This window comes from Macaca mulatta, chromosome 6 (genome assembly GCF_049350105.2).
Source record: "Macaca mulatta isolate MMU2019108-1 chromosome 6, T2T-MMU8v2.0, whole genome shotgun sequence".
Classification (NCBI taxonomy): Eukaryota; Metazoa; Chordata; class Mammalia; order Primates; family Cercopithecidae; genus Macaca; species Macaca mulatta.
Genome location: NC_133411.1, coordinates 73,651,908 through 73,677,863, shown reverse-complemented (window position 1 = coordinate 73,677,863; position 25,956 = coordinate 73,651,908). Strand labels below are relative to the sequence as shown.

The following is a 25,956-nucleotide window of genomic DNA, read 5'->3' as shown; positions in this document are numbered from 1 at the left end:
GATGTCTGAAAAGATCTCACTGTATTGTGCTCACCTATTTTTGGATTGTGGTTGACAGTGAAAAGAAAACCATGTGGAAAGGGGGTGGGGGAGAGTGTCGTTAATTATTTAATATTTAATTTGAGGCTCATTAGCAATTACCTATAATGAATGCTGTTTGCCTGAGTTTAGTCCATTTCAATTTATCACCTCCCAGGATTAGAAATATTGCAAGAAAAGTCAAAGGTAATTTTTAAAAAATAGCCTTTAATAAAAAATACAAAAATATAATATTGTATCTTTGAAACATGATCTGTATATTCAGCAAGTCCTAAGCTCCCTAATGTAAAATAATCTGTTTAATTTGCATTTTTATTTGCAAGTACATTAAAACAAATCTTATTTTACTTGACAGTAATATTTATGATGCTGACATCCTCATAGGGCTTATCTGTTTTGGGATTGACTTTGACGTTGGAGATCCTCTGTACAACTTCCATTCCTTTAGTCACTCGTCCAAATACTGTGTGCTTATTATCAAGCCAAGGCTGTGTGGGAGGACAAATGGAAAATCTTGGTAAACCCCAATTTCTTTAAATTATATCCTCCGGTTGAGCAAATTAAAGAGAATTTAAGTGTGGGCTCCCCTTTAGCATATATTTAAAAAGAAGTACAATAATTTCTTAGCAATAAAAATGTAGCAGCTTTTAAAAGTTACTTCCAGTGTATTAAAAAAAAATAGAACCATAGTATAATATTTAATTAAATATCTGCATCTTTCAGACCAAAGGGAAATGGAAGATCTTCCCTAAAGGTAAGTTACTTCACATGGCTTACAGAATTGTGGCTAAGAATTTAAAAGGTCTCTGGAGCACTCTTACCTGAACAGTTTATTCAGAAGCAGTCTGAAATAGTTTAAGCAGCACATACTTTGGCATTAGACAGATGGGAGTTCAAATGCTAGCTTGGCTACTTGACCTTTTGGCAAGTTAATCATGTCTGTTTCTTCATCTATTATTGAAAACTGGGGATACCGATACTAGAAGTACTGTGAATACTACATGAAACTATGTGCCTGGCAGATGGTAGTTATAAATATTTTTCCTTTCTTCATCACTTAGTGCTTAATTCTAAAACAAAAAGTAGGTAATTTTTATAATTTTGTGTTACTGCATAGCAATAGAGCGAGGTTACCTTAAACTGTATTTCATCAAATCTAAAATGTAATTGATTATGAGTTGTATTCTGATTTCAGAGATACTAAAATGTGGGGGAAATTGTCTCAAAATTGTGAATTCATATACTCTAATCCTTGTATTCTGAAGATGAGGAAATAGGCCCACAGAGGTGAAATAATTTATTTTAGGTTACATCATCAAGTAGAGGCAAAGTTGACATTGAAACTCAAGTATCTTGAATTGTAGTCCATTGTATTTCTTACTACAGTGGAAGTTTTGTTTTACCAAGTCTAAACTGATTAGTCACATAATTTTATATTTTCTTCTCAATCATTTTCATATTTGTATTCTGTAGATGATATAAATAATGCAGAAAATACAGAATAATGCAGCTCTTCTACTGAGTTCACTCTCTTACATCATAACCTATCAATCTCTAGTTTATAAACAATGATATTGTACTTACTGTTGGTACTACTGTTATGAAAAACTGGGATCCATTAGTATTTGATCCCGCGTTAGCCATGCTGAGTGTGTATGGTCTGTCATGTCGTAATGTTGAATGAAATTCATCTTCAAATTCTCCTCCCCATATGCTTTCTCCTCCCATACCAGTACCTGTTGGATCTCCTGTCTGAATCATGAAGCCCTTAACAGAAAGTACACAAAAACATTACATTGTCCTTTTCTATATACGTATACTTTGAAGTTTTATTTCTGCCAAGAGTGCTATGTATTCAGTGTAATATTAACTGTCACTATAAAGTGATTTGATTAAACCCTTACACTTAAATTTGGATGATGTACTTCCATTGCTCAACCACCACCTTGATTGAAAGGTCCTCTTCTCATTTATAGACATGTTCTATCTTTCCCAATAACCTAAATAAAGCCAGTTAATACTATAAATTTTAGGATCTGTATGTTATTTTATGGTTTATATAATTGCCCTCCTCTTCTCCCTCTCCCTTTCCTGAAATACTCTGGATTTCCTGGAAAGTCTTTTCACTAATTCCTTTAGGACCCTGAGATCTGACTTTCCATCCTGCCATTTCTGATCTGCCAGAAACCATGCACTGTATCACTGTCCCATCCACTTTATGGAAAGCTGCTCAACAAAATCCAGGGGCTGAGTTCTCTCTCCTCCTCTGGTATATTACAGGTTCTCACAGATCAGATGGCACTGTGGCTCCTCTATGATTGAAAAATCGTATCTTCTAGATCTAGACCCTATCTAGCCACTACAAACATGTTACCTAGGTTACTGATGTTATCTCAGCATGACCCTTTATTCATTATCTTACCCTTTACTTTAGCTGCTGACAAAATATTGCTTCAGTGTTTCTAAACAGGTAATCATGCCACTATTCCTGTTGATTCTAGATGTTGATATTTATGACCATCCACTCCTCCTTTGGCTTCCATAGTGTATTTTTCCTGTTCCTTTCCACTAAACTGGTAAGCATGAGAGAATAAGATTCCTTGCACTTAAATCTCTTGCTATGTAATAATATAGTATTTCTTAAATCACATGAAATTTGTGTAACTTACCTTAATTATACGGTGAAATGTATGCCCATTATAATAACCATTTCTGCTGTGAACACAGAAGTTTTCCACTGTCTTAGGGCACCTATTAAGACATATATTACCAATATGAAACCTATTCAGAGCATCTTAAAACAGTTTTCTTTGCAGTTCTGCTTCCTAATGATGTTCTATGTCTTCTGAATGTTTCAGAAGGACAGTTTTTTTTTTTTTTATAACCTCTAATCTCAGGACAAGCATGGAGGGGCATGTAAGTAGTATATTCTTATTGTTTAACTTAGTTATCTTTAGAACATGACTGCTTAACTAATATTTGAGTTTGACAGTACTAAGATTTCAAGGTCATTTAGCAGTTAAAAAAAAATACAGCTGGCCAGGTGCGGTGGCTTACGCCTGTAATCCCAGCACTTTGGGAGGCCGAGATGGGCGGATCATGAAATCAGGAGATCCAGATCATCCTGACTAACACAGTGAAAACCCCATCTCTATTAAAAATACAAAAAATTAGCCGGGCGTGGTGGCGGGCGCCTGTAGTCCCAGCTACTTGGGAGGCTGAGGCAGGAGAATGGCGTGAACCCAGGTAGCAGAGCTTGTAGTGAGCCGAGATCGCACCACTGTACTCCAGCCTGGGCGACAAAGCGAGACTCCATGGCTCACGCCTGTAATCCCAGCACTTTGGGAGGCCGAGGCGGGCGGATCACAAGGTCAGGAGATCGAGACCATGGTGAAACCCCGTCTCTACTAAAAATACAAAAAATTAGCCGGGCGCGGTTGTGGGCGCCTGTAGTCCCAGCTACTCGGGAGGCTGAGGCAGGAGAATGGCGTGAACCCGGGAGGCGGAGCTTGCAGTGAGCCGAGATCGCGCCACTGCACTCCAGCCTGGGAGACAGAGCGAGACTCCGTCTCAAAAAAAAAAAAAAAAAAAAAAAAACAGCTGGCCAGGTGCGGTGGCTTACGCCTGTAATCCCAGCACTTTGGGAGGCCGAGATGGGCAGATCATGAAGTCAGGAGATCCAGATCATCCTGACTAACACAGTGAAAACCCCATCTCTATTAAAAATACAAAAAACTAGCCGGGCGAGGTGGCGGGCGCCTGTAGTCCCAGCTACTTGGGAGGCTGAGGCAGGAGAATGGCGTGAACCCAGGAAGCGGAGCTTGCAGTGAGCCGAGATCGCACCACTGTACTCCAGCCTGGGCGACAAAGCGAGACTCCATCTCAAAAAAAAAAAAAAAAGAAAAGAAAAGAAAAAAAGAAAACAATACAGCCACAACACCTTAAAAATATGTTTTTTTCTTAAGAGACAGGGTCTCACTATATTGCCTAGGCTGATCTTGACCTTCTGGGCTCAAGAGATCCTCCTGCCTCAGCCTCCTAAAGTGCTGGGATTACAGGCCTGAGTCACTGCACCTGGCCCAACATCTTAAGTTAGTTTACTCCATATAGTATTATAGGTCTGCATGTATAGTACAGGTTAAGTTCCTGGGAAAGGTCATTTTCTTACAACGACATATTCTTGGCCAAAACCTTAATCATAGAAATGATATCTAAATTTATTCAACTTTAAATGACAGTCTCACTCAGAGTATGAAGCTTTCTCAATAATATTAACTGATATTATGCAATTATTTCATATGGTCCATTACCATGTAATACTTCTAAGAGCTGTAAATGGATGAACCAAGAGAATCTTGTACCTAAGGACATCAGCAAACAAGGCCGAAGAGCACATGGGTTTTGAGCACTTAAACTGAGTGTCCAAGATTTGAGAACTGCCTAGTTATTTGTTGAGTACCAAGATATGGTACAAAACATTCATATTCAAAATATTAATAACTTTTAAGTAAAAGTGTTGTAAAAGATGTCATTTTTTGGGTCAAGAATGGCCCAAAATACTCTACTGTATTTGACATTGTATGTTAATTTTAAAATCTTTTAAACTGTCCAGAAAACCGTTCACCTTTTTTTCAATTGAAGTCCTTACGGTTTTGTTGTAATTTGTTTTTGTAGAAACAGAGTCTCACTCTGTTGCCCAGGTTGGAGTGCAGTGGTGTGACCATAGCTAATTGCAGCCTCAAACTCCTGGGCTCAAGACATCTTTTGACCTCAGCCTCTAGCAGAGTCAGGAATGTAGGTGCGTGCCACCATGCCCAGCTAATAAAAAATTTTTTTAGGAGACAGGATCTTGCCATATTGCTTGGGCTAGTCTCAAACTGCTGGCCTCCACTGATCTTCCTGTCTCAACCTCCTGAATAGCTGGGATTACAAGTGCGTGCCACTGCACCCAGCTTATAGTTCACTTTTAAAACACAGAGCTATTGAAACTATAAAGAGATAGGTATCTAGCAACTGTTCGTAAGGAAACATAATTATCTTTCTCTTAAGGATTTGCTTTGAGAAGAAAGCAAAGCAATCCATAAAACCTAGAGTTTGTGCTGTTAGAGATGTGCTGTTAACACATTTGTATATCACTTTACAGTTTACACTCAGCACTTTCATAGCCAATATATTTTGTCTTCGTAATGAACCTATGAAGTATATATGTATAAAAATTTTTCATTTTCTACCATAACACTTATCAGAAAGCTCAGGAATAGATGTTTTTTATCAAACATTTCTTCAAAATTCCTTAAGTCAAAGTAATGGGAATTTTAAGTTGCATGGTTTCTCCAGATATACACATTTACATTCTTAATTACGTAAGCCAATACAAACAGTTATACATACTCAACAGGAAAGAGTTTGGTGTGAATGTCTCCCATGCTGGTGTGGATAATGGCACTATCCGAAACTCGTTTAGGTCCTTCAGCTTGAGTAGCTGCCATGACTTCTTCTTTAGAAGGTTTCTCATTAAAAACATCTCGATCAGAATCTGCACTTTTAGTATCTTCTGGTTCTCGTTTGGTAAACTCGAGGAGGAAAGTAAAAAGTGAGTGAACAAATTAAAGTTTTCATCTGGTAAAAATTTTATGAACAATAGAATTTCTAATTAAGTACTTAAGAAATGTAAGAATTCACATCAGAATCCTTATTTCAGGAATCATTTCCCATCACAGGATGTGTCAGGCAATTAAATTATTTTTATATTGTCTAATATGAAAATGATCCACATAACATACTGAACACATTGATTTCAAGTGGAATTTAATTTCTTTTGGGTAGAAATTTTCTTGGGCAAACATTTAACAAGAGTAATTGTTTCATTTGTGGTAGCTCTCAACTTATGCCTTCTAGTAAGGCCTAACGTGCCACCTGTTTATTGCTCACTTCATTATTTAGATTGTTTGGATTTGAATTCCAATTCTGCAACTTCCGTCATTCATATATGATGATAACAGTACCTACCTTGCAATGAAGGTAGTTGTGAAGATTAAACAAATAGATATTAAGTCCTTGGAGAACAGTACCTAATACATAGAGGGTACTATATACATATTAACAGTTGTTATTACTACTATGAGCAGGACCTCATGCTAGGTAGAAAAAGGATTCACAAAAATGAATCAGTAATGGATCCTTAATTTTTTTTTTCCGCAGTCCCACCTGACCTATCTAAACCCTGAAGCATAGGAGAAAGAATGAAAATTTTCAGTGAAGTTGTAGACATCTCAGATCCTCGGGGTCTAGGAAGAATTGAGAAAAACCTTCCAGTTGTTCAAACTCTGGACTTCTCAAGGCCTGTTTATTTTACTTTAAGTAGAAATGCTCTCTCCTGAGCAACCTCTATCTGATGTCAACTTAATTATGGGAACGTAAAGCTAGTGCCTCCATCTTGCCTAATGTCATTCCTTGATCTGCTTGGATAGATTCCAAATAAACAACCAAGTTAGGATGCTATCACCTTAACATCCTATTCTCTAGTTTTCAAAGGAATGGCAGGTCTGTTGTACTATTTGTTTATATGAATTTTTTTTAAGTTATGATTTAGCTCATATATGGATTTGTAAAATTATACTTTTATTTCATGATGTTGGATCTGAAAAATGGGACACAAAATTCATATATATGCATACCATTTCAGTTTTGCTTAAGAATATGTACTAGTAAGACTCAAAGAAAATTCATAACAATATTAGCTGTATAAAGCTACAGTGAATGACCATTTTGTTTCTCTATTTTTTCAAACTTTATAATGAATATATACACTTTAATCAACATACAAGTAAACTTGGAAAAGAAAAAATACAACAAAGTTTTTTGAATAAAGTGGATGGAAAATTAGTATATATGTTTTTCGTGTATATCAAGAAGTATCTTTTTTTGCCTCTTTTTGTTTAGCAATAGGGTCTTGCTCTGTCACCCAGGCTGAAGTGTAGTGGTGTGATCATAGCTCCCTGCAACCTCGAATTCCTCGGCTCAAGAGATCCTACCACCTCAGCTTCCAGCATAGCTGAGACCACATGTGCACACCACCGTGCCTGGTTAGCTTCTTAAATTTTTTGTAGAGATGAGATCTTGCTGTGTAGCCCAGGCAGCTCTTGGTCCTGGGCTCAAGTGATTTGCCTGCTTTGGCCTCCCAAAGTGCTGGATTTACAGGGTAAGTCACCATTCCTGGCCAAGAATTATCTTTTATGGGTAATTTTTACTTCATAACAAAGTTAAATTACAGGTAAAAATGATTAATTTTCTTCTTTCATATACTAATAAATTTTTAGTAACGATTTTGAAAGTTGTAAATGAAATTCTCATCTTAAAAGAATTTACCCATTTAGTTGGAAGGTTTGTTGAGGTAGAGAAACTGCTACTTCATACATTTATCAAATGCTGTTAACCTTAATAGCATTACAACAGTTTACAATATTTTGGAGGAATGAATGAATATATTATAATGTGTTAGTCATTTTCTTAACTTTCTGGATTTAACAGTGAAGAAGACATAGTGCCTGTATTTATGGATTTTATCTTCAGAAGAAGAGCACAGCGTCAGAGACAAAAGAAATAATCGATGTTCACACAAAAAGTGTGACACATCATATGACGGGGAAGCAAAGGAGAAACATAAGCAGGCACACCTAACTCAGACTTAATGTTAAAAAGGGCTTCTAGGCTGGGTACGGTGGCTCACGCCCGTAATTCCAGCACTTATGGAGGCTGAGTCAGGTGGATCACCAGAGGTCAAGAGTTCAAGAACAGCCTGGCCAACATGGTGAAACCCTGTCACTACTGAAAATACAAAAATTAGCTGGGTGTGGTGGCATGCACCTGTAATCCCAGCTACCCAGGAGGCTGAGGCAGGCGAATCGCTGGAACCCAGGAGGCAGAGGCTGCAGTGAGCCGAAGTCACGTCACTGCACTCCAGCCTGGGCAACAGAACAAGATACCATCTCCAAAACAAAAAAAAACAAAAAAAACGGGGGCTTCCAAACTGAGACTTGAAGAATGAGTTAGGAGTTGGAGAGAAGTGTATGGCTGGCAGAATGAACAGCCTGTGCAAAGGCCCAGAGTTTAAAAAGCACACTCAACTACTGTGAATAAGTTCAGTATGGTTGCTGTAGCAAATGAATGAAAAATGAAGAAAGATAAAGCTACAGAAGTGAGGAGGGCCAGCCAGCATAGATAGCTGGGGCACCATTGAAGGGCATTAGGCAGAAAATAAGAGTCACGTTTGGGTTTTAAAAAGTTCTCTGATTGCAATGTGAAGGATAGAATGCAAGGGCAGAGATCTCTATACTTCTGATTTTCCTGCTTGGATGAACAAATAAAATTGTGCTATATGGCGTAGTAGTTTGATTTTAACTATCTCAGTCTTAGTTAACATGCAAAGTATTTTTAGTTCTTCAGAGAAAAAAAAATTCCACAGGAATATATAATTCCAAGGCAGCACCATTAAAATAAAAGTCAAAAGGTAAAAAAGGAAATACATTTGAAGGAAGCTGTGCTAATTTGGGGGAGATAAATTATATTCAAGAGTAAAGGCTAAAAAATAAAACTAAAAAGAAATTTTAAAATCCCACAGTGAAACTATTTTGGATGTAATTATGACTATAACCACTAACTTCCTACCATCTTAAACAACACAAACAGTTGTGGAAGCGAGGTTGAAAAATGTTCAAAACATGATGGAAAACAGTACAGAAATACTTAAAATCAACTCCTAGTTTAAAATTCTACAATATTAATATAAGATTGTATTCTAGTTGTTTAGGAAGTCTGCTGTTAGTGCCAACATTCTCTTCAGTTGAAGGTACAAACAGTCAAACCAAACTAGAAGGAACATTATGGTCTAATCTCCTAGTACTTATACATACCATATAAAATCTATTCTTTTTGAATGATGTACAGACTATTGTTGGGTCAGCTTGAATATTCTGAAGAACAGGATTTTCCGAAGCTTTCATCTCTATAGTAGTTGCAGCACGATGCTTTTTGGCTATCCCCTGGAACAAAGCCAATTGCATCACTCTAATATTTTCTTGTTTGCCTAAAATCCGCACACACCTAAAAATATAACAATGTTTTTTATACAACAAAATAACCTAAGTTAATTCCAATTATGACAACTTTACAGATAAAAGCTGGGAATCAACTATCTTATCTAAGTACAACATAACTTGTGGAAGTTTTTTAAAAGTGTTTCTCTACCCCCCAAAAGCTATCAATTTAAACTGGTAGGCAGCTATAATTTTCAGGTTAAAAAATAGAAATGAGGCCAGGCATGATGGCTCACACCTGTAATCCCAGTACTTTGGGAGGCCAAGGCAAGCAGATCACTTGAGGTCAGGAGTTTGAGACTAGCCTGGCCAACGTGGTGAAACCCCGTCTCCATTAAAAATACAAGAAATTGGCCAGGCATGGTGTTAGGCACCTGTAATCCCAACTACTAGGGAGGCTGAGACACGAGAATCGCTTGAACTCAGGAGGCAGAGGTTGTAGTAAGCCGAAATCGTGCCACTGCACTCCAGCCTGGGTGACAGAACAAGACTCTGTCTCAATAAAAAACAACAACAACAAAACCAATCAAGGGAATGAAAAGTCACAGACTAGGAGAACAGCTCATAAAGGACTGTTATCCAAAATATATAAAGAACTCTTAAAAAAAAATCTATACATACAAAGAACTCTTAAAACACATTAAGAACACAACCCAATTACAAAATGTCCCAAGGACCTTCACATATACTTCATCAAAGAGATATACAGATGGTAAATAAGCATATGAAAAGATATTCCACCTCATATGTTGCCAGGGAAATCCATACTAAAACAAGATACCACTACACATCTATTAAAATGGCCCAAATCTGGAACACTGACTACCAAATGGTGGCACAGATGTGGAGTGACAGGAACACTCATTCATTGCTGGTGGGAATGCAAAAGAGTACAGCCACTTCTAAAGGCAGTTTGGCTGTTTCTTACAAAACTAAACATTCCGTTATCATATGATCCAACAATTGTGCTCCTTGATATTTACCAAAAGGAGCTGAAATGACTACACAAACACTTGTATGCAGATGTTTATAGCAGCTTTTACACATATCTGCCAAAACTCGGAAGCAACCAAGATGTCTATAAGTAGGTGAATGGATAAACTGGGTACATCCAGACAGTGGAGTATTATTCAGTGCTAAAAAGAAATGAGCTATCAAGCTGTGGAAAGGCATGGAAGAACCTTAAATGCGTATTATTGAAAGAAGCCAATCTGGACAGACTACATACTATATGATTCTAGCTATGTCACATTCTGGAAGAGGCAAAACTATGGAGATGGTGAAAAGATCAGTGGTTGAACAGTCAGAGCAGAGGATTTTGAAGGCAGTAAAACTACTCTGTATGATAGTATAATGGTGGATACTTTTATATACATTTCTCCAAACCTATAGCATATACAACACCAAGGGTGAACCCTAATGTAAACTATGGACTCTGGGTGATAATGATGTGTCAACGTAGGTTCACCAATGGTAACAAATGTACCACTCTGGTGGGGGATGTTGATAACGGGGAGGCTATGTATGTGTTCAGGCAGAGGTACATGGGAAATCTCTGTATCTTCCTCTTAATTTTGCTGTGAACCTAAAACTGTTCAAAAAAGTAAAGTCTATTAAAAATAATCAGTCATTTGTTTATACAGTTTTAACCTATTCTTATTAAAATTCCATGTCTGTTAACTGTTCTGCAAAACTTCAAAGATTTTGTATTGCCAAGAACTACAATGTAAATATGTTTATACATGGAAATGTACAGCACATTTTTTTCTCCTTAAAATATTAAGTTCTGTTCATTTACATTCAGTGAGAGTATCTGATTGTAGCTATTCTGTACTAAGACCAAATGGACTGTTTTCACAAAAAAGGCTTACTGTGGTTTCATGCATTTTTAACTTTTGATTTTATGTCTAGCAGGATGTAGTGCTGAATTCTGTGGTTAAAATCTTTGGCAACATTTAACATGAACCAGGCTAATTTAAATCAATAAGCAAAAGACAGACAAACTTGTTAAAAAAAACACACAACAACTTGAAACTATGCATATCTTAAAAATGGAAAATTTCTTTTACAAACATGAGTGGAAACTTCTACATAAGAATATAAACAACCAACAGACCACAGAAAAATCCAGTCAAAACATTTGGTTAAGTTTAGATATTTGGGGCCATTCCACTTATCTTGGAACAAACAATACTCCCACTGTTCCCATGATGTAGGAAATGGTCCCCCACAAACACATTTTTAAAAAAAATACCTCATATTAAAGCTTACCGGTTTGTCTCTACATTTATAACTTTAATGCCCAGCATTGTTCCATACAGCACGAAGTGTCCAGTTTCATCAAAAACTATATTAATTAATCTTACAGCATCAACCTTCTCCAACTCACGTTCTACAGCCATTCGTCGGCCAAATTCCATGTCTGGTAACTGCTGCCTCATCTGTTGCAGTTCAGTAAACATCTAAGAAATAAACCATTTAGTAACAAAATCTCTATATACCTATATCTGTATCAACCCATCTATCTATATATGCAATGAGAATTTAAATAGAAGCAGAATACATATTAAGAGCCACTAACCGTTTGTACTTCTTAAGAGGGATTCTAAACAGTATGAAATAGACATTAGTAAGTGCAATCACTAAAAAATAGTATTTCAGGCCGTGGTGGCTTATGCCTCTAATCCCAGCACTTTGGGAGGCCAAGGCAGGTGGATCACCTGAGGTCATTTCAAGAACAGCCTGGCCAACATGGTGAAACCCCATCTCTACTAAAAATGTAAAAACTTAAGCCAGGCATGGTGATGTGTGCCTGTAATCCCAGCTACTCGGGAGGCTGGAGCAAGAGAATCGCTTGAACCTAGGAGACGGACGCTGCAGTGATCCGAAATCGCGCCACTGCACTCCGGCCTGGGTGACAGAGTGAAACTCCGTCTCAAAAAAAAAAAAAAAAAAAAATCGTATTTCAAAATGGTAACTGGTTCTTCTAATTTAAAACAAAACCCAGTTGGTTAATATAACTACTGGTTTCTCTACAGAATACATCTGCTGCCTTTTAAAAGTCACAGAGTAGCACTTTCCAATGAAATATAATGCAAGCCATATATGTAATTTTAAAGTGTCTAGTAGTTACATTAAATAAAAGAAACCGATGAATTTCATTTTAATGTTTGATTAAACTTAAAATATCCAGAATATCATCTCAACATTAACAATATAAAAAATTGGGATAGATTACATTCTTTTAAAAAATATTAAGTCTTTGAAATCTTGTATTTACACTTTCAGCATATCTCAGTTTGGACTAGCCATCTCTCAAGAGCTCAGTAGACACATGGCTAGTAACTATTTATATTGGATAATGCAGCTATAGACTATGAGGTCCGTGTGCAAGGTTATGTGCCTGACATATAACAGCTCTCAATTTTTGCTGAATGAATTCATCTCACTAATTTATAACAAATTCATGATATTTCAGAAAATGTTTCAAGTTATTTTGACACAAGGCAGTGAGATTACCATTAGGTACATGTGGTTTAGTAGACATGACTATTTCTATGAGTGTCCTTTATAGTTTGGAAAATTGGTTTACTTTTGATATTACACAAATTTCAAGAGAGGCATCACATCTCTAACTGTATGAACATATGAACCTTCCAAAAGAAGATAATGATCTTTATATTGTTTTCTACACAATCTGGGCATCAAACAGCAGCATTCAAAAATAGCTCTCCATTGTAGATGAAAATAAGCCAGACTTCTGTCCCATCTAATTCTATCCTTATTTCCTGCTTACATCAACCAAAATCTTGTGTTTTCTAGATAAGGTTAGAACAATATACAAAACTCAAAGAATCAAAAAGAGGTACGTGTGTTAGGGTATAAGCACAAGGTCAAGGTCTTACAGAACAGTTAGAAAGCCTAGTTGTTAGGTTTTTTTGTCTCTAGTCTCAAAGACAGAGAGACTGATACATATTACGCTGCTTATTTATGTGCCAGGAATAGCCTAGGATGCTGGACTACACATTTTGTAGGGAAGGGCCAATGATCATTTCTGCTGGAGAGAAGACTCAGTTTTTAAGGCATAAGGTCTGTAAGTGGTCATCTGTCCATATATAAGTATTCCATAAATGTTATCCAACCTGGTAAGTATCTGATCAGAATCTTTTTAGAGTGTTCTAGACTTCACAGCAGGGCTTATGTGATACGCCAACTGAACAGCCATATACAGTGACCCTGGTTAATAAATACTAAGAGATAACTCACACCATCCCATTCAATTGCTTTTCTGTTAAAGTAGGATTCTGATTGGTTAGAAACTACCCTCCTCCACTACCACCTCCTTGAGACTCCAGTCATTTACTAGTCACTAGCACTGTAAGTAATTTAACTGATGGTTGGCTTTTTTGGCAAGCTCTCATTCTGAATCTCCACTTCTGTCTTAAGTTCTACTACTGACTTCTTGTCACCTCAGGCCAATCATTTAAACAAATGTTGAAGAAACAATGAGCAAATAGAGTGAACTGAGCAGCTCAGAGTATGTGTGTTAAGAAACTTGTGTCCAGAGACTAGATTCTGAATATTCCTTTGCCTAAGGGATCTTGGACGAGCTGCAAGTTAATAGAGTTTTAAAATTTTATTTAAATTGCAAGTTATATTTAGTTATCTGCCACCATTAAAGAAAGTATTACCAATAAATGTTTCTCCTTAAAAGCAGAGTGGAAAGCTCTCTTCTTCCAACAAGAAAATGTGTCATGAGGATAATTTGGCTGGCAAACAGATCTTCACATTTGTCTGGAATTATATTACTTAAGACAGACAGACAACCAACTCATTTATTACCACGTGCTACCAACTCAAAAGGGCCACTAGGAAGAGTTGACAATTTATAAAGAACTTACAGCAGGGAATCCAATGCAGATTGGTCACTGCCAAGGACAAAAGAATTGACAATGTCATATAGTAAACATTGCAACAAAGGTTCAATCCGGATAGCCTCGGATTCAGAGAACCACTTGATAGCAATAGTTGCAATCACAGAAACCACTGAATTGCATGGATTAAAAACTCTTATTCCACAACTACATGCTGTAACAAATTCTTGTTAGCAGTCTAACAAGTGATGGCTAGAGTCACTCTTTCAAGATATTTGAATAACTCTGTGTGAGGTAATGTTTTTACTGTTGGAGTTAGAATCATGAGCTAAAACAGATCACATAGGGCTTAGTCTACTGGAGGTGATACACATTAATCAAATAATATGACCATATCAAATGCTCTAAAAGAAAGAGTGATCTATAGTCATAAAACAAAGAGTGATCTATAGTCACATTAAAAAAAAACTCTGCTGGCTTGGCACAGTGGCTCACGTCTGTAATCCCAGCACTTTGGGAAGCCAAGGCAGGCAGATCACTTGAGGCCAGGAGTTCAAGACCAGCCTGGCTAACATGGTGAAACCCATCTCTACTGAAAAAAAAAAAAAAAAAAATTAGCTGGGCGTGGTGGCATGTGCCTCTAGTCCCAGCTACTTGGGAAGCTAAGACAGAAGAATCGCTTGAACAGAGGGCGGAGGCTGCAATGAGCTGGATCATGCCACTGCACTTGAGTGCGACTCTTATCTCGGAAAATAATTAAGAAAAAGAAAACAAAACAAAAAAAACCCAAACTATGCAAGACAGGATGAACAGTCAAAGCCTCCCAGGGGAAGTGAGTCTTCATTTGAAATTTGAAGTACCAGTTCAATAGGTAACGGAGGAATATGAGGAGGGAGGGAGGGCCTCACTCCATGTGGAGGAAACAAGTTATAAAAAGGTCCTGTGGTGGGAGGCATGTTCAAGAAATAAAAAGAAGGCCCAAATGGCAGAATAAGAGGCAGGGAGAACAGTGACTTATGGTTTCACAATATGGTAAGCCATGACTCTGGTCTTGATCCCAAGAACTGAAGGAATTAACTGAAAAGTCTAGGCAAAGGAATGACATAACCAGATATATGCTTTTAAAAGATGGCCCTGGGTGCAGAGTGGATATTAGGAAGAAGCCAGAATAAATACAGGTAGTAGGCCATGCAATAGATCAGGCAAAAGAGCATGAACTATGGTGACAGCTGTGCTGAAAAGAAATTGGTGTATTTATATTTAGAAAGCAAAATTGGCATAGAAGGGTAAAAGAGTTAAGGATAACTCTTAGATTTCTGGTTTGAGCAACTAGATGGATACTGGCACCATTTACGAAGACAGGAAAAGAAAGAAAGAGCACCAGGTTTGCTTGTAATAGAAGGCTAGAGAAATAAATTTAGAAGTAGTCATATGGACAGGAGTGAATAGTGAGAAGGGGTCCTAGAATGAGTTTTGAGGATCTTAAGAGAATAGCTTGCAAACAAAACAAAATTGTAAAAAACAAAATAACCACAAAAATAAGACAATAACTGACTTGGAAAACGCATATCATAAACCCCTAGAGAAGAGAGTTTCAAAGAGCAACACTACAAGACAGAAACAGTTGAATATCTTTAATGTGCTAAGAAAAAAAATAACTGTCTACCTAAATGTCCATGTGTAGAAAAAAGATCTTTCAAGAAAAGGCATAAAATAAAGCATTTTTAGAAAAGTATGGTTAAATTTAAATTACACTTACGCTTAGTGATTCATCAAAGACTCTCATGAGTTTTCCAGTTAAAAACCTGAAAATTCTAACTTTTCTATCAGAACCAATAGTAGCTATTTTCTTCCCATCCGGTGAAAAACATATGCTGGTTGGATAAGCCTTACACTTGGCAAATTCATATAAATCAGTGTCAGTTTTATATTCCCAGTTCACATTTTTGGGGAATTTATATTCATGAGGAGGCCCAGTCCAGTATTCAATCATCCCAGATTTGTCAGAAGACACTACTGCTTTGAAAACTGGGTTTAGCCGTATCTGAGTAAGAGGTGATGTATGGAGTTTGTCAAAAATATGAAGTGGCTGGTTATCTCCTCGGCCATCATAAATGAAAATTTTTCCCGTACTCTTTTCAGAAGCAGCAACTGAAGAAATTGCATCCCCTGGGCAATAGATCCACTCACACTGTCCAGGAAAATAGCTAAAATCGTAAAGAATTGAAAGGGGGGGGAAAAAAAAGGTCAGCACAACAAGCAAGAATCCCTCCCTATCCCACTACCAAAATGTCTTGGCCAGTGATTTAGACAGTTTTGGATTCCCTGCTCAAAAGTAGCAGAGACACAGAATGGGGAGGAACAGCTAAGAATAGTTACTTTTTTTTGTCTTTCTGACCTCATCAATATAATGATAATTCTGAGAATCTGTCAAAACACAAGAAGAGAACTGCATATAACAGCACATTTATTTCTCTTGGGCAGATAAGGAAACTTAATCACATCTGGACCCTAAGACCTTCTGGGACATTGCTTTTTGGATCTCTCTACAACAGTCTATGTATACTTACTTTAAAATAGGTTAGCATGTAATAGTATACTTTATAAATCCTTTCTTGAAATATTTAAAATCAAATATTTTATTATGGCAATACTTCAAATAAAAATACTGTCCTAAAACACTCTCATTACTAACTAAATCTTGATATCAAAACTCTAAGCTTTAAACATTCTACCTGATGAATAAGGCACAAAATAATTCAGACTGATTTAATCAATTGTACTAAAACACTCAAAAATGAATGTTGTTTCCTTCAAGGTAGTGATTCTGGGAAGCGAAACTATTATTCTTTTTTTTTTTTTAAACCTTCCAGTATTTCTTTATTATACTTAAAAAATAAAATCTAATTTCTTTATCTTGGGTACAAAGTCCTGCAAGATCTGACTCCTGTCAACCTCACATATTCTTGTCCTCTTGCTTACTCTGCTCGACCCATACTGGCCTTCTTTCTGGTGTTTTTTTTTTTTTTTTTTTTTTTTTTTTTTTTTTTTTTTAGTTTTGATAAGTATACTTTTTATTTTTTTTAATTTTTTTAAAAATTTAAGTTGTAGGGTACATGTGTACAACATGCAGGTTTGTTACATATGTATACATGGCAATGACACTATTATTCTAACCATGGTGCTGATGCTCAAAACCTTCTGGACCTCTTCTTTAAGAATTTCTATCAAAGTCTGAAATATACTCTTCCAAGTATTCTCAAAGGGCAAACGTTCAATATTTGTGAATGAAAAGCTTTGAGGAAACAAACCTGGGGAGTAAGACAGATGATCAAGACAGGTAACTATGTTTGTGCCATTCTAACCATAAATAATGAGACTCATTTCCTTCAGTGGCTCATAAAGTCATAAACTGATTTTGAAGGAAATTCTAAGATTTGAAATTATTTGAATTGTGGACATAATTCAGCCCACAGTTGGAATTCCATCAGTTGGAATTTCTAGAGACAGGGTCTTCAGGAGGTAATTAAGGTTAATGAGCTCATCTGATGGGCTTGTGGCCTTACAAGAAGAAAAAAAGATCTCCCTTTCCCTCTTTCCTCTTCCTTCCTTCTTCCTCCAGCCATGTGAGAACATAGGGAGAAGCAAGAAAGACAGCCCTCATCAGAAATCAAACCCTGATGGAACCTTGATCCTGGACTTTCCAGCCTCCAGAACTGTGAGAAAACAGATTTCTGTATTTAAGTCACCTAGTCTATGGGTTTTTTTTTGTTATGGCATCCAAGCAGACTAAGGCAAGTCCCAAAACTTTCTGACACTGTTATGACTTTCAAGCTGACATTTATTTAGATGTGTATAAATTCAATATGTTATCTTAAAAAAGACATGCTTAAAACAAAGTATCAGTCTTAATACTGTACAATCTAACCATAGTTTTAGTATCAATATATTCCAAAGTTTAACATCACCAATAAATAGCTTTAATTCCAAAAATGTAAATAAACCTTATAGGAACTCAATTCTATATTACTGAGATAAGTAAAGCAAGGAAGTTAACCGTAAGTACCAGTAATTAGATATGACGGAGCTCCAGTAATATTACTAAGTAATGTCAATTTGGATATAAGGAATCCTTGTTATGATGCTGTTTAGAAATTTCTGTGATTGATAACAAACCAGAGCAGATGCTTCCAAACATTATAAGGGTTCACTGTATCTAACTTTCCCAAGAAAAACCCAAAGGCACATTTTTTTTTTAAAGATCTGGTAATATACTATTTAGAAATAACCTATTAAATGATAAAGTCTGATTTACAAATCACTTCAATAAATTAAAATATATATACTTTTTAAAAGACTCACCCAAGTTTCAGCATGTTGATCATGTCAAAGTTCACTACATCAAACACCTTCATTGCTTTATCATCACCCACAGAACAGAACAATGCTCCCTCAGAGCTAACTGCAATACTCTCAATAACTCCTATTTCAATAAATGAAATTAAAACATTCTAGTAAATACCAATAAAATAAATGTGCATGATTCAAAGAAAAAATTTTAAAAAATTTAAACTTTAATTAGTACAGTTTAGAAAAGAGCTACAAGAAAATGAGGTGAAATTCTTACCCAGGTGACTACGAAAATGTTTAACAAATTCAATTCCCTCTTCTATTTTTTTCCAGAACTTGACATGTCCATCATGACTGGCAGTAATAATAAAATCTGTTCTGCATATATGAAATGTTAAAAGTTAATTTCTAAAACAGATGTATGAATCACTCAGTATTCCCAAAGCAATCATTCACTAAGAATCTGACTTTTGCATAATGGGTTTTTTTTTTTTTTTTTTGAGACGGAGTCTCGCTCTGTCGCCCAAGCTGGAGTGCAGTGGCGCTCTCCTGGCTCACTGCAAGCTCCGCCTCCCGGGTTCACGCCATTCTCCTGCCTCAGCCTCCCGAGTAGCTGGAACTACAGGCGCCCGCCACCGCGCCCGGCTCATTTTTTGTATTTTTAGTAGAGACGGGGTTTCACCATGGTCTCGATCTCCTGACCTTGTGATCCGCCCGCCTCGGCCTCCCAAAGTGCTGGGATTACAGGCGTGAGCCACCGCGCCCGGCGCATAATGGGTTTTTTAAAAAAAACCTTTCTTTAAGCAGACCACTATATTACAGAACACTGTAAATTTTGAAGCTCCTTTCTGGATATCAAAACAGTTACAGGTGCACTTAGTTTAATCTCAAGAGCTAGGATCAGAATTGAAATAAAATTTGAAATTAAAATAAAAATCTCACGAAGAATCACTATACTTTGGATTCCTTATTGCTAAAATTACCCTATAGACAGTCTTTTCACAAGAAAATAAACTATTTGTCAGTAGCTGATAAGTAAATCTAAACATACTACTTTCACATACAACAAAATTCAACAAAAGTTTGTTTTATATCCTATACAAAGTATTTTGGTTACTTAAGTATCAAAAAGATTTTGTACAGAAGGATCTCTCCTATTAGGTATGTAAAAATAGAAATCATTTATGGAAACCCAGTATATGTCAGGTACTTTGTACATATTACCTTAGTAATTTTACAGCAACTCTATGTATTTTTATCATCATTTTATAAGTAAGAAATAGTTTTAAAATGTTAAATGTACTTGCCTCAGGTCCATATAGCTAGAGTGGCTTTCAATCTACCTAACCAAAAAACATATATTCTCTGTATTACCTTCCATTGCCGTGGGTTAAAAAAACAAAACAAAAATATTTGAGAAGAGAGCGACAGCAATGCTAGTATCTATATGTTGTTGAACACACTGAGAACTTGAGACTAGAAAAGGTGCTAATATTTGGTCAGAATTATCCTATTTTTCTTTTTTTTTTTTTTTTTTTGAGACGGAGTCTTGCTCTTTTTTTTTTTTGAGACGGAGTCCACCCAGGCTGGAGTGCAGTGGCCGGATCTCAGCTCACTGCAAGCTCCTCCTCCCGGGTTCACGCCATTCTCCTGCCTCAGCCTCCCGAGTAGCTGGGACTACAGGCACCCGCCACTTCGCCCGGCTAGTTTTTTGTATTTTTTAGTAGAGACGGGGTTTCACCGTGTTAGCCAGGATGGTCTCGATCTCCTGACCTCATGATCTGCCCGTCTCGGCCTCCCAAAGTGCTGGGATTACAGGCTTGAGCCACCGCGCCCGGCCGAATTATCCTATTTTTCATGAAATATATTTTATTTAGATTTATATATGAAATTAAATTTGTCTTCAAGCCATCAAGAATAGACTGATCTACAAAAGCATAAAGTAATCCACCTACTTCCCATAGTCACTGCTAGTATCATCCAAGCCACCACATCTCATCCAGATTTCTATACCAGCTTCCTAACTTCTCTCCCTGTATCCATTCTTTACCTGTTTGAATCCATTCATCTCACCACAGCCAGGGTGGTCCTTTAATAAAAATAAATCTGATGTTACTCTCCTGCTCACAGGTTCAAAACCCGTACAAGAAATAAAAAGTCTTCTAGGATTTAACCCTTGCCTTTTAAATAGCAGCCTAATATGCTATTTAACCTCTCTAAACTTCAGTTTCCTCATCTCTAAAATGAAGAGCATGTACTAACTCACAAGATTATTCTTATGATAAATAAAAAAATTTATGAAAAAGCCTTAACTTGACAGATAAAAAAAGAAAAAGCCTTAGCACAGTACCTGGGACATATTATGAGCTCAACAAATGGTATAATATTACTACAGTTTGAGTATCCCTTATCCAAAATGCATCAGACCAGAATTGTTTTGGAGTTTCAATTTTTCAGATTTTAGAACATTTACATTATACTTGCTGGTTGAACATCCCTAATCAGAAAATCTCAAACGCTCCAAAGAGCATTTCCTTTGAGCATCATGTCAGCACTCAAAAAGTATTGGATTTTGGAGCATTTTAGATTTTGGGTGCTCAACCTGTACTATTATTATCCTTTTCCAAGATCCTACTCATCTGTTTTGAAGGTCCTTTGCTATTCTTAGGGTATCTTAGCCCACATTTTCTCCACTAGTACCAAAGAGGCCAGGTACCAATTATTCGTATCTTAACTAATGTACCCTCTTCTTCAGGGAAGCTCAGACACTACCTGGTTCATTCCCCTCTTGGCATTTATCTCCAAAGACATACATATAAACTAAGGAGTTCTGTCTTAGAGAATTCATTATTTGTATGATATAGAAAAGAACATGTAGGACTTTATTTCAGAACTAATGAAATTAAACAAAAATCTATAAAATTTTAAAATTACCTCTATAAATCTACCTCAAAATTGAAGCTTTTTTTTTTTTAAATAAACTTCTCAGAACAAAGTAAAAAAATGTGATAGACTTACTTGGTGCATACCACATGGGTGATAACATCTCTATGCATGTAACTGCGCTCATACATGGATGCACTGGGGAGATTATCAAGATAGACTCTTTCAAACTCTAAGACTGAAGAAAAAAAAGTAAAGTATAAAATATATTTTTAACAAATAAACCAAATACTATCTTGTATTTTATTTAAAATTGTCTACACTCTACTTAGTATTTTCTCCTAGATTTTAATTTTTCTCAAATCACAATTAAAAAATCCAGTATTTTATGTCAGTTTTAACGTCTATTATTTCAGAGCACTGAATAGCACCATGATTTAGTGAGTTACAACAGGTTCCCAGGTATTATATACATGCTAACTGTCTCCAGGACTTCAGAAATGAGTGGTTCTGGCTTAATGCGAATGTTCTATTAAAAAGAAAAGGCCGGGCGCAGTGGCTCACGCCTGTAATCCCAGCACTTTGGGAGGCCGAGACGGGCGGATCATGAGGTCAGGAGATCGACCATCCTGGCCAACGCGGTGAAACCCTGTCGCTACTAAAAATACAAAAAAAAAAAAATTAGCCAGGCATGGTGGCGGGCGCCTATAGTCCCAGCTACATGGGAGGCTGAGGCAGGAGAATGGTGTGAACCCAGGGGGCGGAGCTTGCAGTGAGCTGAGATCCTGCCCCTGCACTCCAGCCTGGGCGACAGAGCGAGACTCCATCTCAAAAAAAAAAAAAAAAAAAAAGAAAAGAGAAAAAAAACTTAAAAAGTTTCATGAAAATATCACAACCATCTTCCTGACATTGTAGATATAATTTAGTGCTAACTTAAAAGAGTCCAGTGGCCATCTGTAATTTGTCTCAGTTAATATTTAAAGCACTGATTCTCTTTGAAGTTACTGACACTGTGTTTGAAACATTTAAACATGGTACAATTCTTAGATATTTACGCCTGAGAACATCCTAGGGGGTATCCAGTTGAATGTATCTCAAATTTTTTCCAAGGGCAAAACCTGGAAAAAATCCACCTGAAAGAGTAGTAATCTGAGGAGTGTCAGGAAATACTGATTTACTATATGAGGTATGAACAATTTTACTAGCAAAAAAAAAAAAAAGAAAAGAAAGGAAGGGACGGAGGGAATGAGGGAGGGAAGGAAGGAAGGAAAGAAGAAGGGAGGGAAAGAAAGAGGAAGGGAGGGAGAGAGGGAGGAAGAAAAGGAAGGGAAGGAAGCAGAGAAGGAGGGGAGGGGAGGGGAGAATTATATGTATCCCAAATAAAATAACCCAACGATGGCCAAATGTGCCTAAAAGCTGCTAAATTAAACATGATGAGCTGCTTCAGGCTTGTGTCTGATAAACTACTTTTCCCTTCATTTTTGGGAACAGAACCCCCATTTATATATGGGCATATTGATGTCCAGCTATAACATGACCTTTCTCACTTTCCCCTGGAGTGAGGTTTAACCATATGCTAATGAGTAAAAGTGGAAATGTTTTGTCACAGGAAGTCTTGAAAAAATGTGCCCTTCTTGCTTTCCTCAATCCTATACCTTGGAACTGCGATATGACTGCTGTAATCTTAATCATTCAGAGAAATAAAGATGAGGGCTGTACCTTCGTTATGTTAGGGCAGAAAGCTGGGGAGAGCCTAGGAACTTCTGGAGCCTCCACGCCAATCCTGGACTGCCTGTCTTGGTACTTCTACACATAAAAGAAGTAAAGCACTATCTCTTCAACATCATTGTTATTTTGGGTTTTTCTGTAATATGTAGATAAAGTTAATCCTATCTGATTCAGATTCCTTTTTCTGTGTGATAGTTCATTTGTGGACAAATACTTATTAAGAACAAAATGTGTTCTAAGTCACATGGGCATAAAGAAGAGTAAAACACAGTTCCTGTCCTGAAGAGGCAGTTTAAAGTTCAGTGTCATATAATCATGTCTTTCTGAAAATATATACAACAGTCCAATGTCCAAAGAACATGTTAAAGGGGGTGACTCCATTTCTAGAAAGCTGAAATTGTTAAACACTTGTCCATTTAGACAAAATTTTAAATATTTTTGTCACATTCCATGTATGTTTTTTAGTTTCAATTTTTTTCTTCAAACTGAATACACTATTGGCAGTCTTTTTTTTTTTTTTGACACGGAGTCTTGCTCTCCTGCCCATGCTGAAGTACAGTGGAGCAATCTGGGCTCACTGCAACCTCTGCCTCCCGGGTTCAAGCGATTCTCCTGCCTCAGCCTCCTGAATAGCTGGGATTATAGGCGTGCGCCACCACGCCCAGCTAATTTTTTTGTATTTTTAGAAGAGACGGGGTTTCACCATGTTGGTCAGGCTGGTCTCGAACTCCTGACCTGATGATCTGCCCGCCTTAGCCTCCCAAAGTGCTAGGACTACGGGCGTCAGCCACCGCACCCGGCCAACTATCGGCTGTCTTAAAACAATAAGCAACTGATTAAAGATTTTCATACCTACTAATTTATATGTCTCAGTTATATTAAGTTTATAAGTCACTTGTCTGGTAACACTAATATCAGCATTTCGATATTTCTGGATTTTTACACTTCTCCTTACTCGTTTAATTAAAGGAGAACTTGCAAAAATATTCATATGCAACAAAATAGTTAAAAACCAGCATAAACGCTTTAATATTCATTCATTAAATAAATACTTAGGCAAAACACTGTACACCAAGCAATGAACAAAAAAGGCGGGATCCTGGTTACTTGCTTACAGTCCTAGCAGTGGAGAGAAACATTCATCAATCACATGAATAAATATGTAAGTAGAAAATGCGGCAAGTGCCATAAATGAAATGGTTAGCATGGAAACATTTAATAAGAGAACCAGGAAGTAAAAATGATAATGCACTGTAAGGGTGTTGATATACAAGGTTCAAAAAAACAGCTTCTTCAAAATTTGGATACATAGAATTTGAAGGCTACCTATAAATTCAGTGTTGATAGATAACTACCTCAGAATTATGATCAAAGTACTTTAGAAATCCAGTCCAGATTGGAGAAGTCACAGGCTTCCCAGAGAAGATGATAGCTAAGTGCTAAAGGTTGACCAAAAGTCAGTTCAGTGGAAGGGGTGAGGGAAATTATTCCCGGTAGAGACACCATATCTGGGTAGGAATCCAGAGGAAAAAGAGTACATGACCCATTCTCGAGTGATTTTAGAATGGCTGGAGTACAAAGTAAGGGGTTGGAAGAGGAGGATAATGGAAGATGCACTAAGAAGGTAAGGAGAGATCACATCATAAAGGGCTTTATATACCATGTGAGGGAGTTTGGGCTTTAATGAAAATAATGAGCCGGGCGCCGGTGGCCCACGCCTGTAATCCCAGCACTTCGAGAGGCCAAGGAGGGCAGATCAAGAGGTCAAGAGATCAAGACCGTCCTGGCCAGCATGGTGAAAACCCGTCTCTACTAAAAATACAAAAATTAGCTGGGGCGTAGGGGCGTGCGACTGTCGTCCCAGCTACTCGGGAGGCTGAGGCAGGAGAATCGCTTGAACCCGGGAGGCGGAGGTTGCGGTGAGCCGAGATAGCGTCACTGCACTCCAGCCTGGGCGACACAAAGACTCCATCTCAAAAAAAAAAAAAAAAAGAGAAAATAATGAGAAATCATTGAAGAGTTTAAAGGGAAAGTGCTAAAGTACGATTTGAGCTTAGACCACATTTAAAATGTCCTAAATACTTAAGGAAAACATTTCACAGAAAAACAAGACAAGAAAACAAAGAAAACTTTATCTACTCCTTTTCCTACCCCTTTTATTTGATAATAATTTGTGATTATTCCTCGTTAGTGACAAAATGCTTCAGCCCATCGTACCAAGAGTATGATTTCAAAACCACAGACTTCGGGTTTTGGATGAAAATAAATCTGTGATCTAGGAAGCTTACGTGACTTTCCCCAGATACGAAAATTTATTAGTGGAAGTGTCAGAGTTGAAATTATCTTTACCTACCATGATTCGAAACAAGCACCGCCTTCCTCTCGCGCCCCAACATTAACGCATTAACACCACGCCTGAACTAAAGCCTTAAAGAGAACTAGTACCCTTTTCCATATCTAAATAAGAGTTCAAAATTCCAACTTCACGTGGCTGCTGTGGGGAGTAAATGAGAGAAGCCAAACACGTAAATATAGGAAAATGTTAGTTTTAGCATCTATCATAACAAATCAACACGTTGTACTACGCTTAAATCACTATTTCGTTAAGACATGCAAGTATGGAGTGGCTAGAAGTGAGAGGACGGCCCTCTGTTCTGAGGGCACAAAACTCCACACACCATCCCTCTTCGGATCTGGCTTGAACTCAACCCTCCCACTCGGCGAATGCAGCACTCCAATTCGTCCGGTACTATGTCTGCAGCTACCTTTCCTCTTCTTGGCCAGTGTTGCCTCCACAGGTAAAGGCCCAACCCAGCGCTCTTCGTTCTCCTCATCGTTCTCCTGGGACACCGCCACTGCTACTGCCAGCTCTCTTTCGCTGAGTTCTGTTTTTTCCGATTCCTCCGGGTCCCGACGCCTTCTCCGTCTCTGCTGAAAATCGCTACCACTTTCCGCCGCCATGTTGTTCGCGTCGCCAGAAAAAGCGC

General features: G+C 37.4%; 2 protein-coding genes and 1 long non-coding RNA gene across 6 annotated transcripts in view; 2 read left to right on the top strand and 1 right to left on the bottom strand.

The window, feature by feature from the left end:
* Positions 1-229: 229 nt before the first annotated feature.
* On the bottom strand, positions 230-25,956 carry PPWD1 (peptidylprolyl isomerase domain and WD repeat containing 1). 3 transcript variants are annotated; one of them, XM_015140111.3, is made up of 12 exons: positions 25,735-25,945; positions 25,415-25,463; positions 21,377-21,479; positions 18,636-18,736; positions 18,371-18,491; positions 15,768-16,215; positions 11,406-11,596; positions 8,952-9,141; positions 5,431-5,612; positions 2,709-2,790; positions 1,624-1,806; positions 230-527 (listed from the first exon to the last, which is right to left on the bottom strand). In XM_015140111.3, exons 1-12 carry the CDS (start codon positions 25,801-25,803, stop codon positions 384-386), a joined length of 1,863 nt encoding a protein of 620 aa, XP_014995597.1. In that variant the 5' UTR covers positions 25,804-25,945; the 3' UTR covers positions 230-383.
* On the top strand, positions 2,498-6,921 carry LOC144341438 (uncharacterized). The gene is made up of 2 exons (XR_013418363.1): positions 2,498-2,615; positions 6,241-6,921. It is a non-coding gene; the product is annotated as an uncharacterized LOC144341438 (long non-coding RNA).
* Positions 24,465-25,956, top strand: part of CENPK (centromere protein K) — a 50,731-nt gene continuing 49,239 nt past the window's right edge. For both annotated transcript variants that reach the window (XM_078004775.1, XM_078004773.1), the window contains exon 1: positions 24,465-24,593. The gene's annotated coding sequence lies outside the window, so the exon portion shown is untranslated. The remainder of the gene's footprint in view (positions 24,594-25,956) is intronic.

Excerpts from the sequence above, each read along its gene's own strand:
- PPWD1 (XM_015140111.3), bottom strand. The coding sequence starts at position 25,803 with ATGAGGAGAACGAAGAGCGCTGGGTTGGGCCTTTACCTGTGGAGGCAA. Across the intron at positions 18,492-18,635 it reads ACATTTTCGTAGTCACCTGG|GAGTTATTGAGAGTATTGCA; the intron begins GTAAGAATTTCA and ends TTATTGAAATAG. Across the intron at positions 9,142-11,405 it reads ATAAATGTAGAGACAAACCG|GTGTGTGCGGATTTTAGGCA; the intron begins GTAAGCTTTAAT and ends TTATATTTTTAG.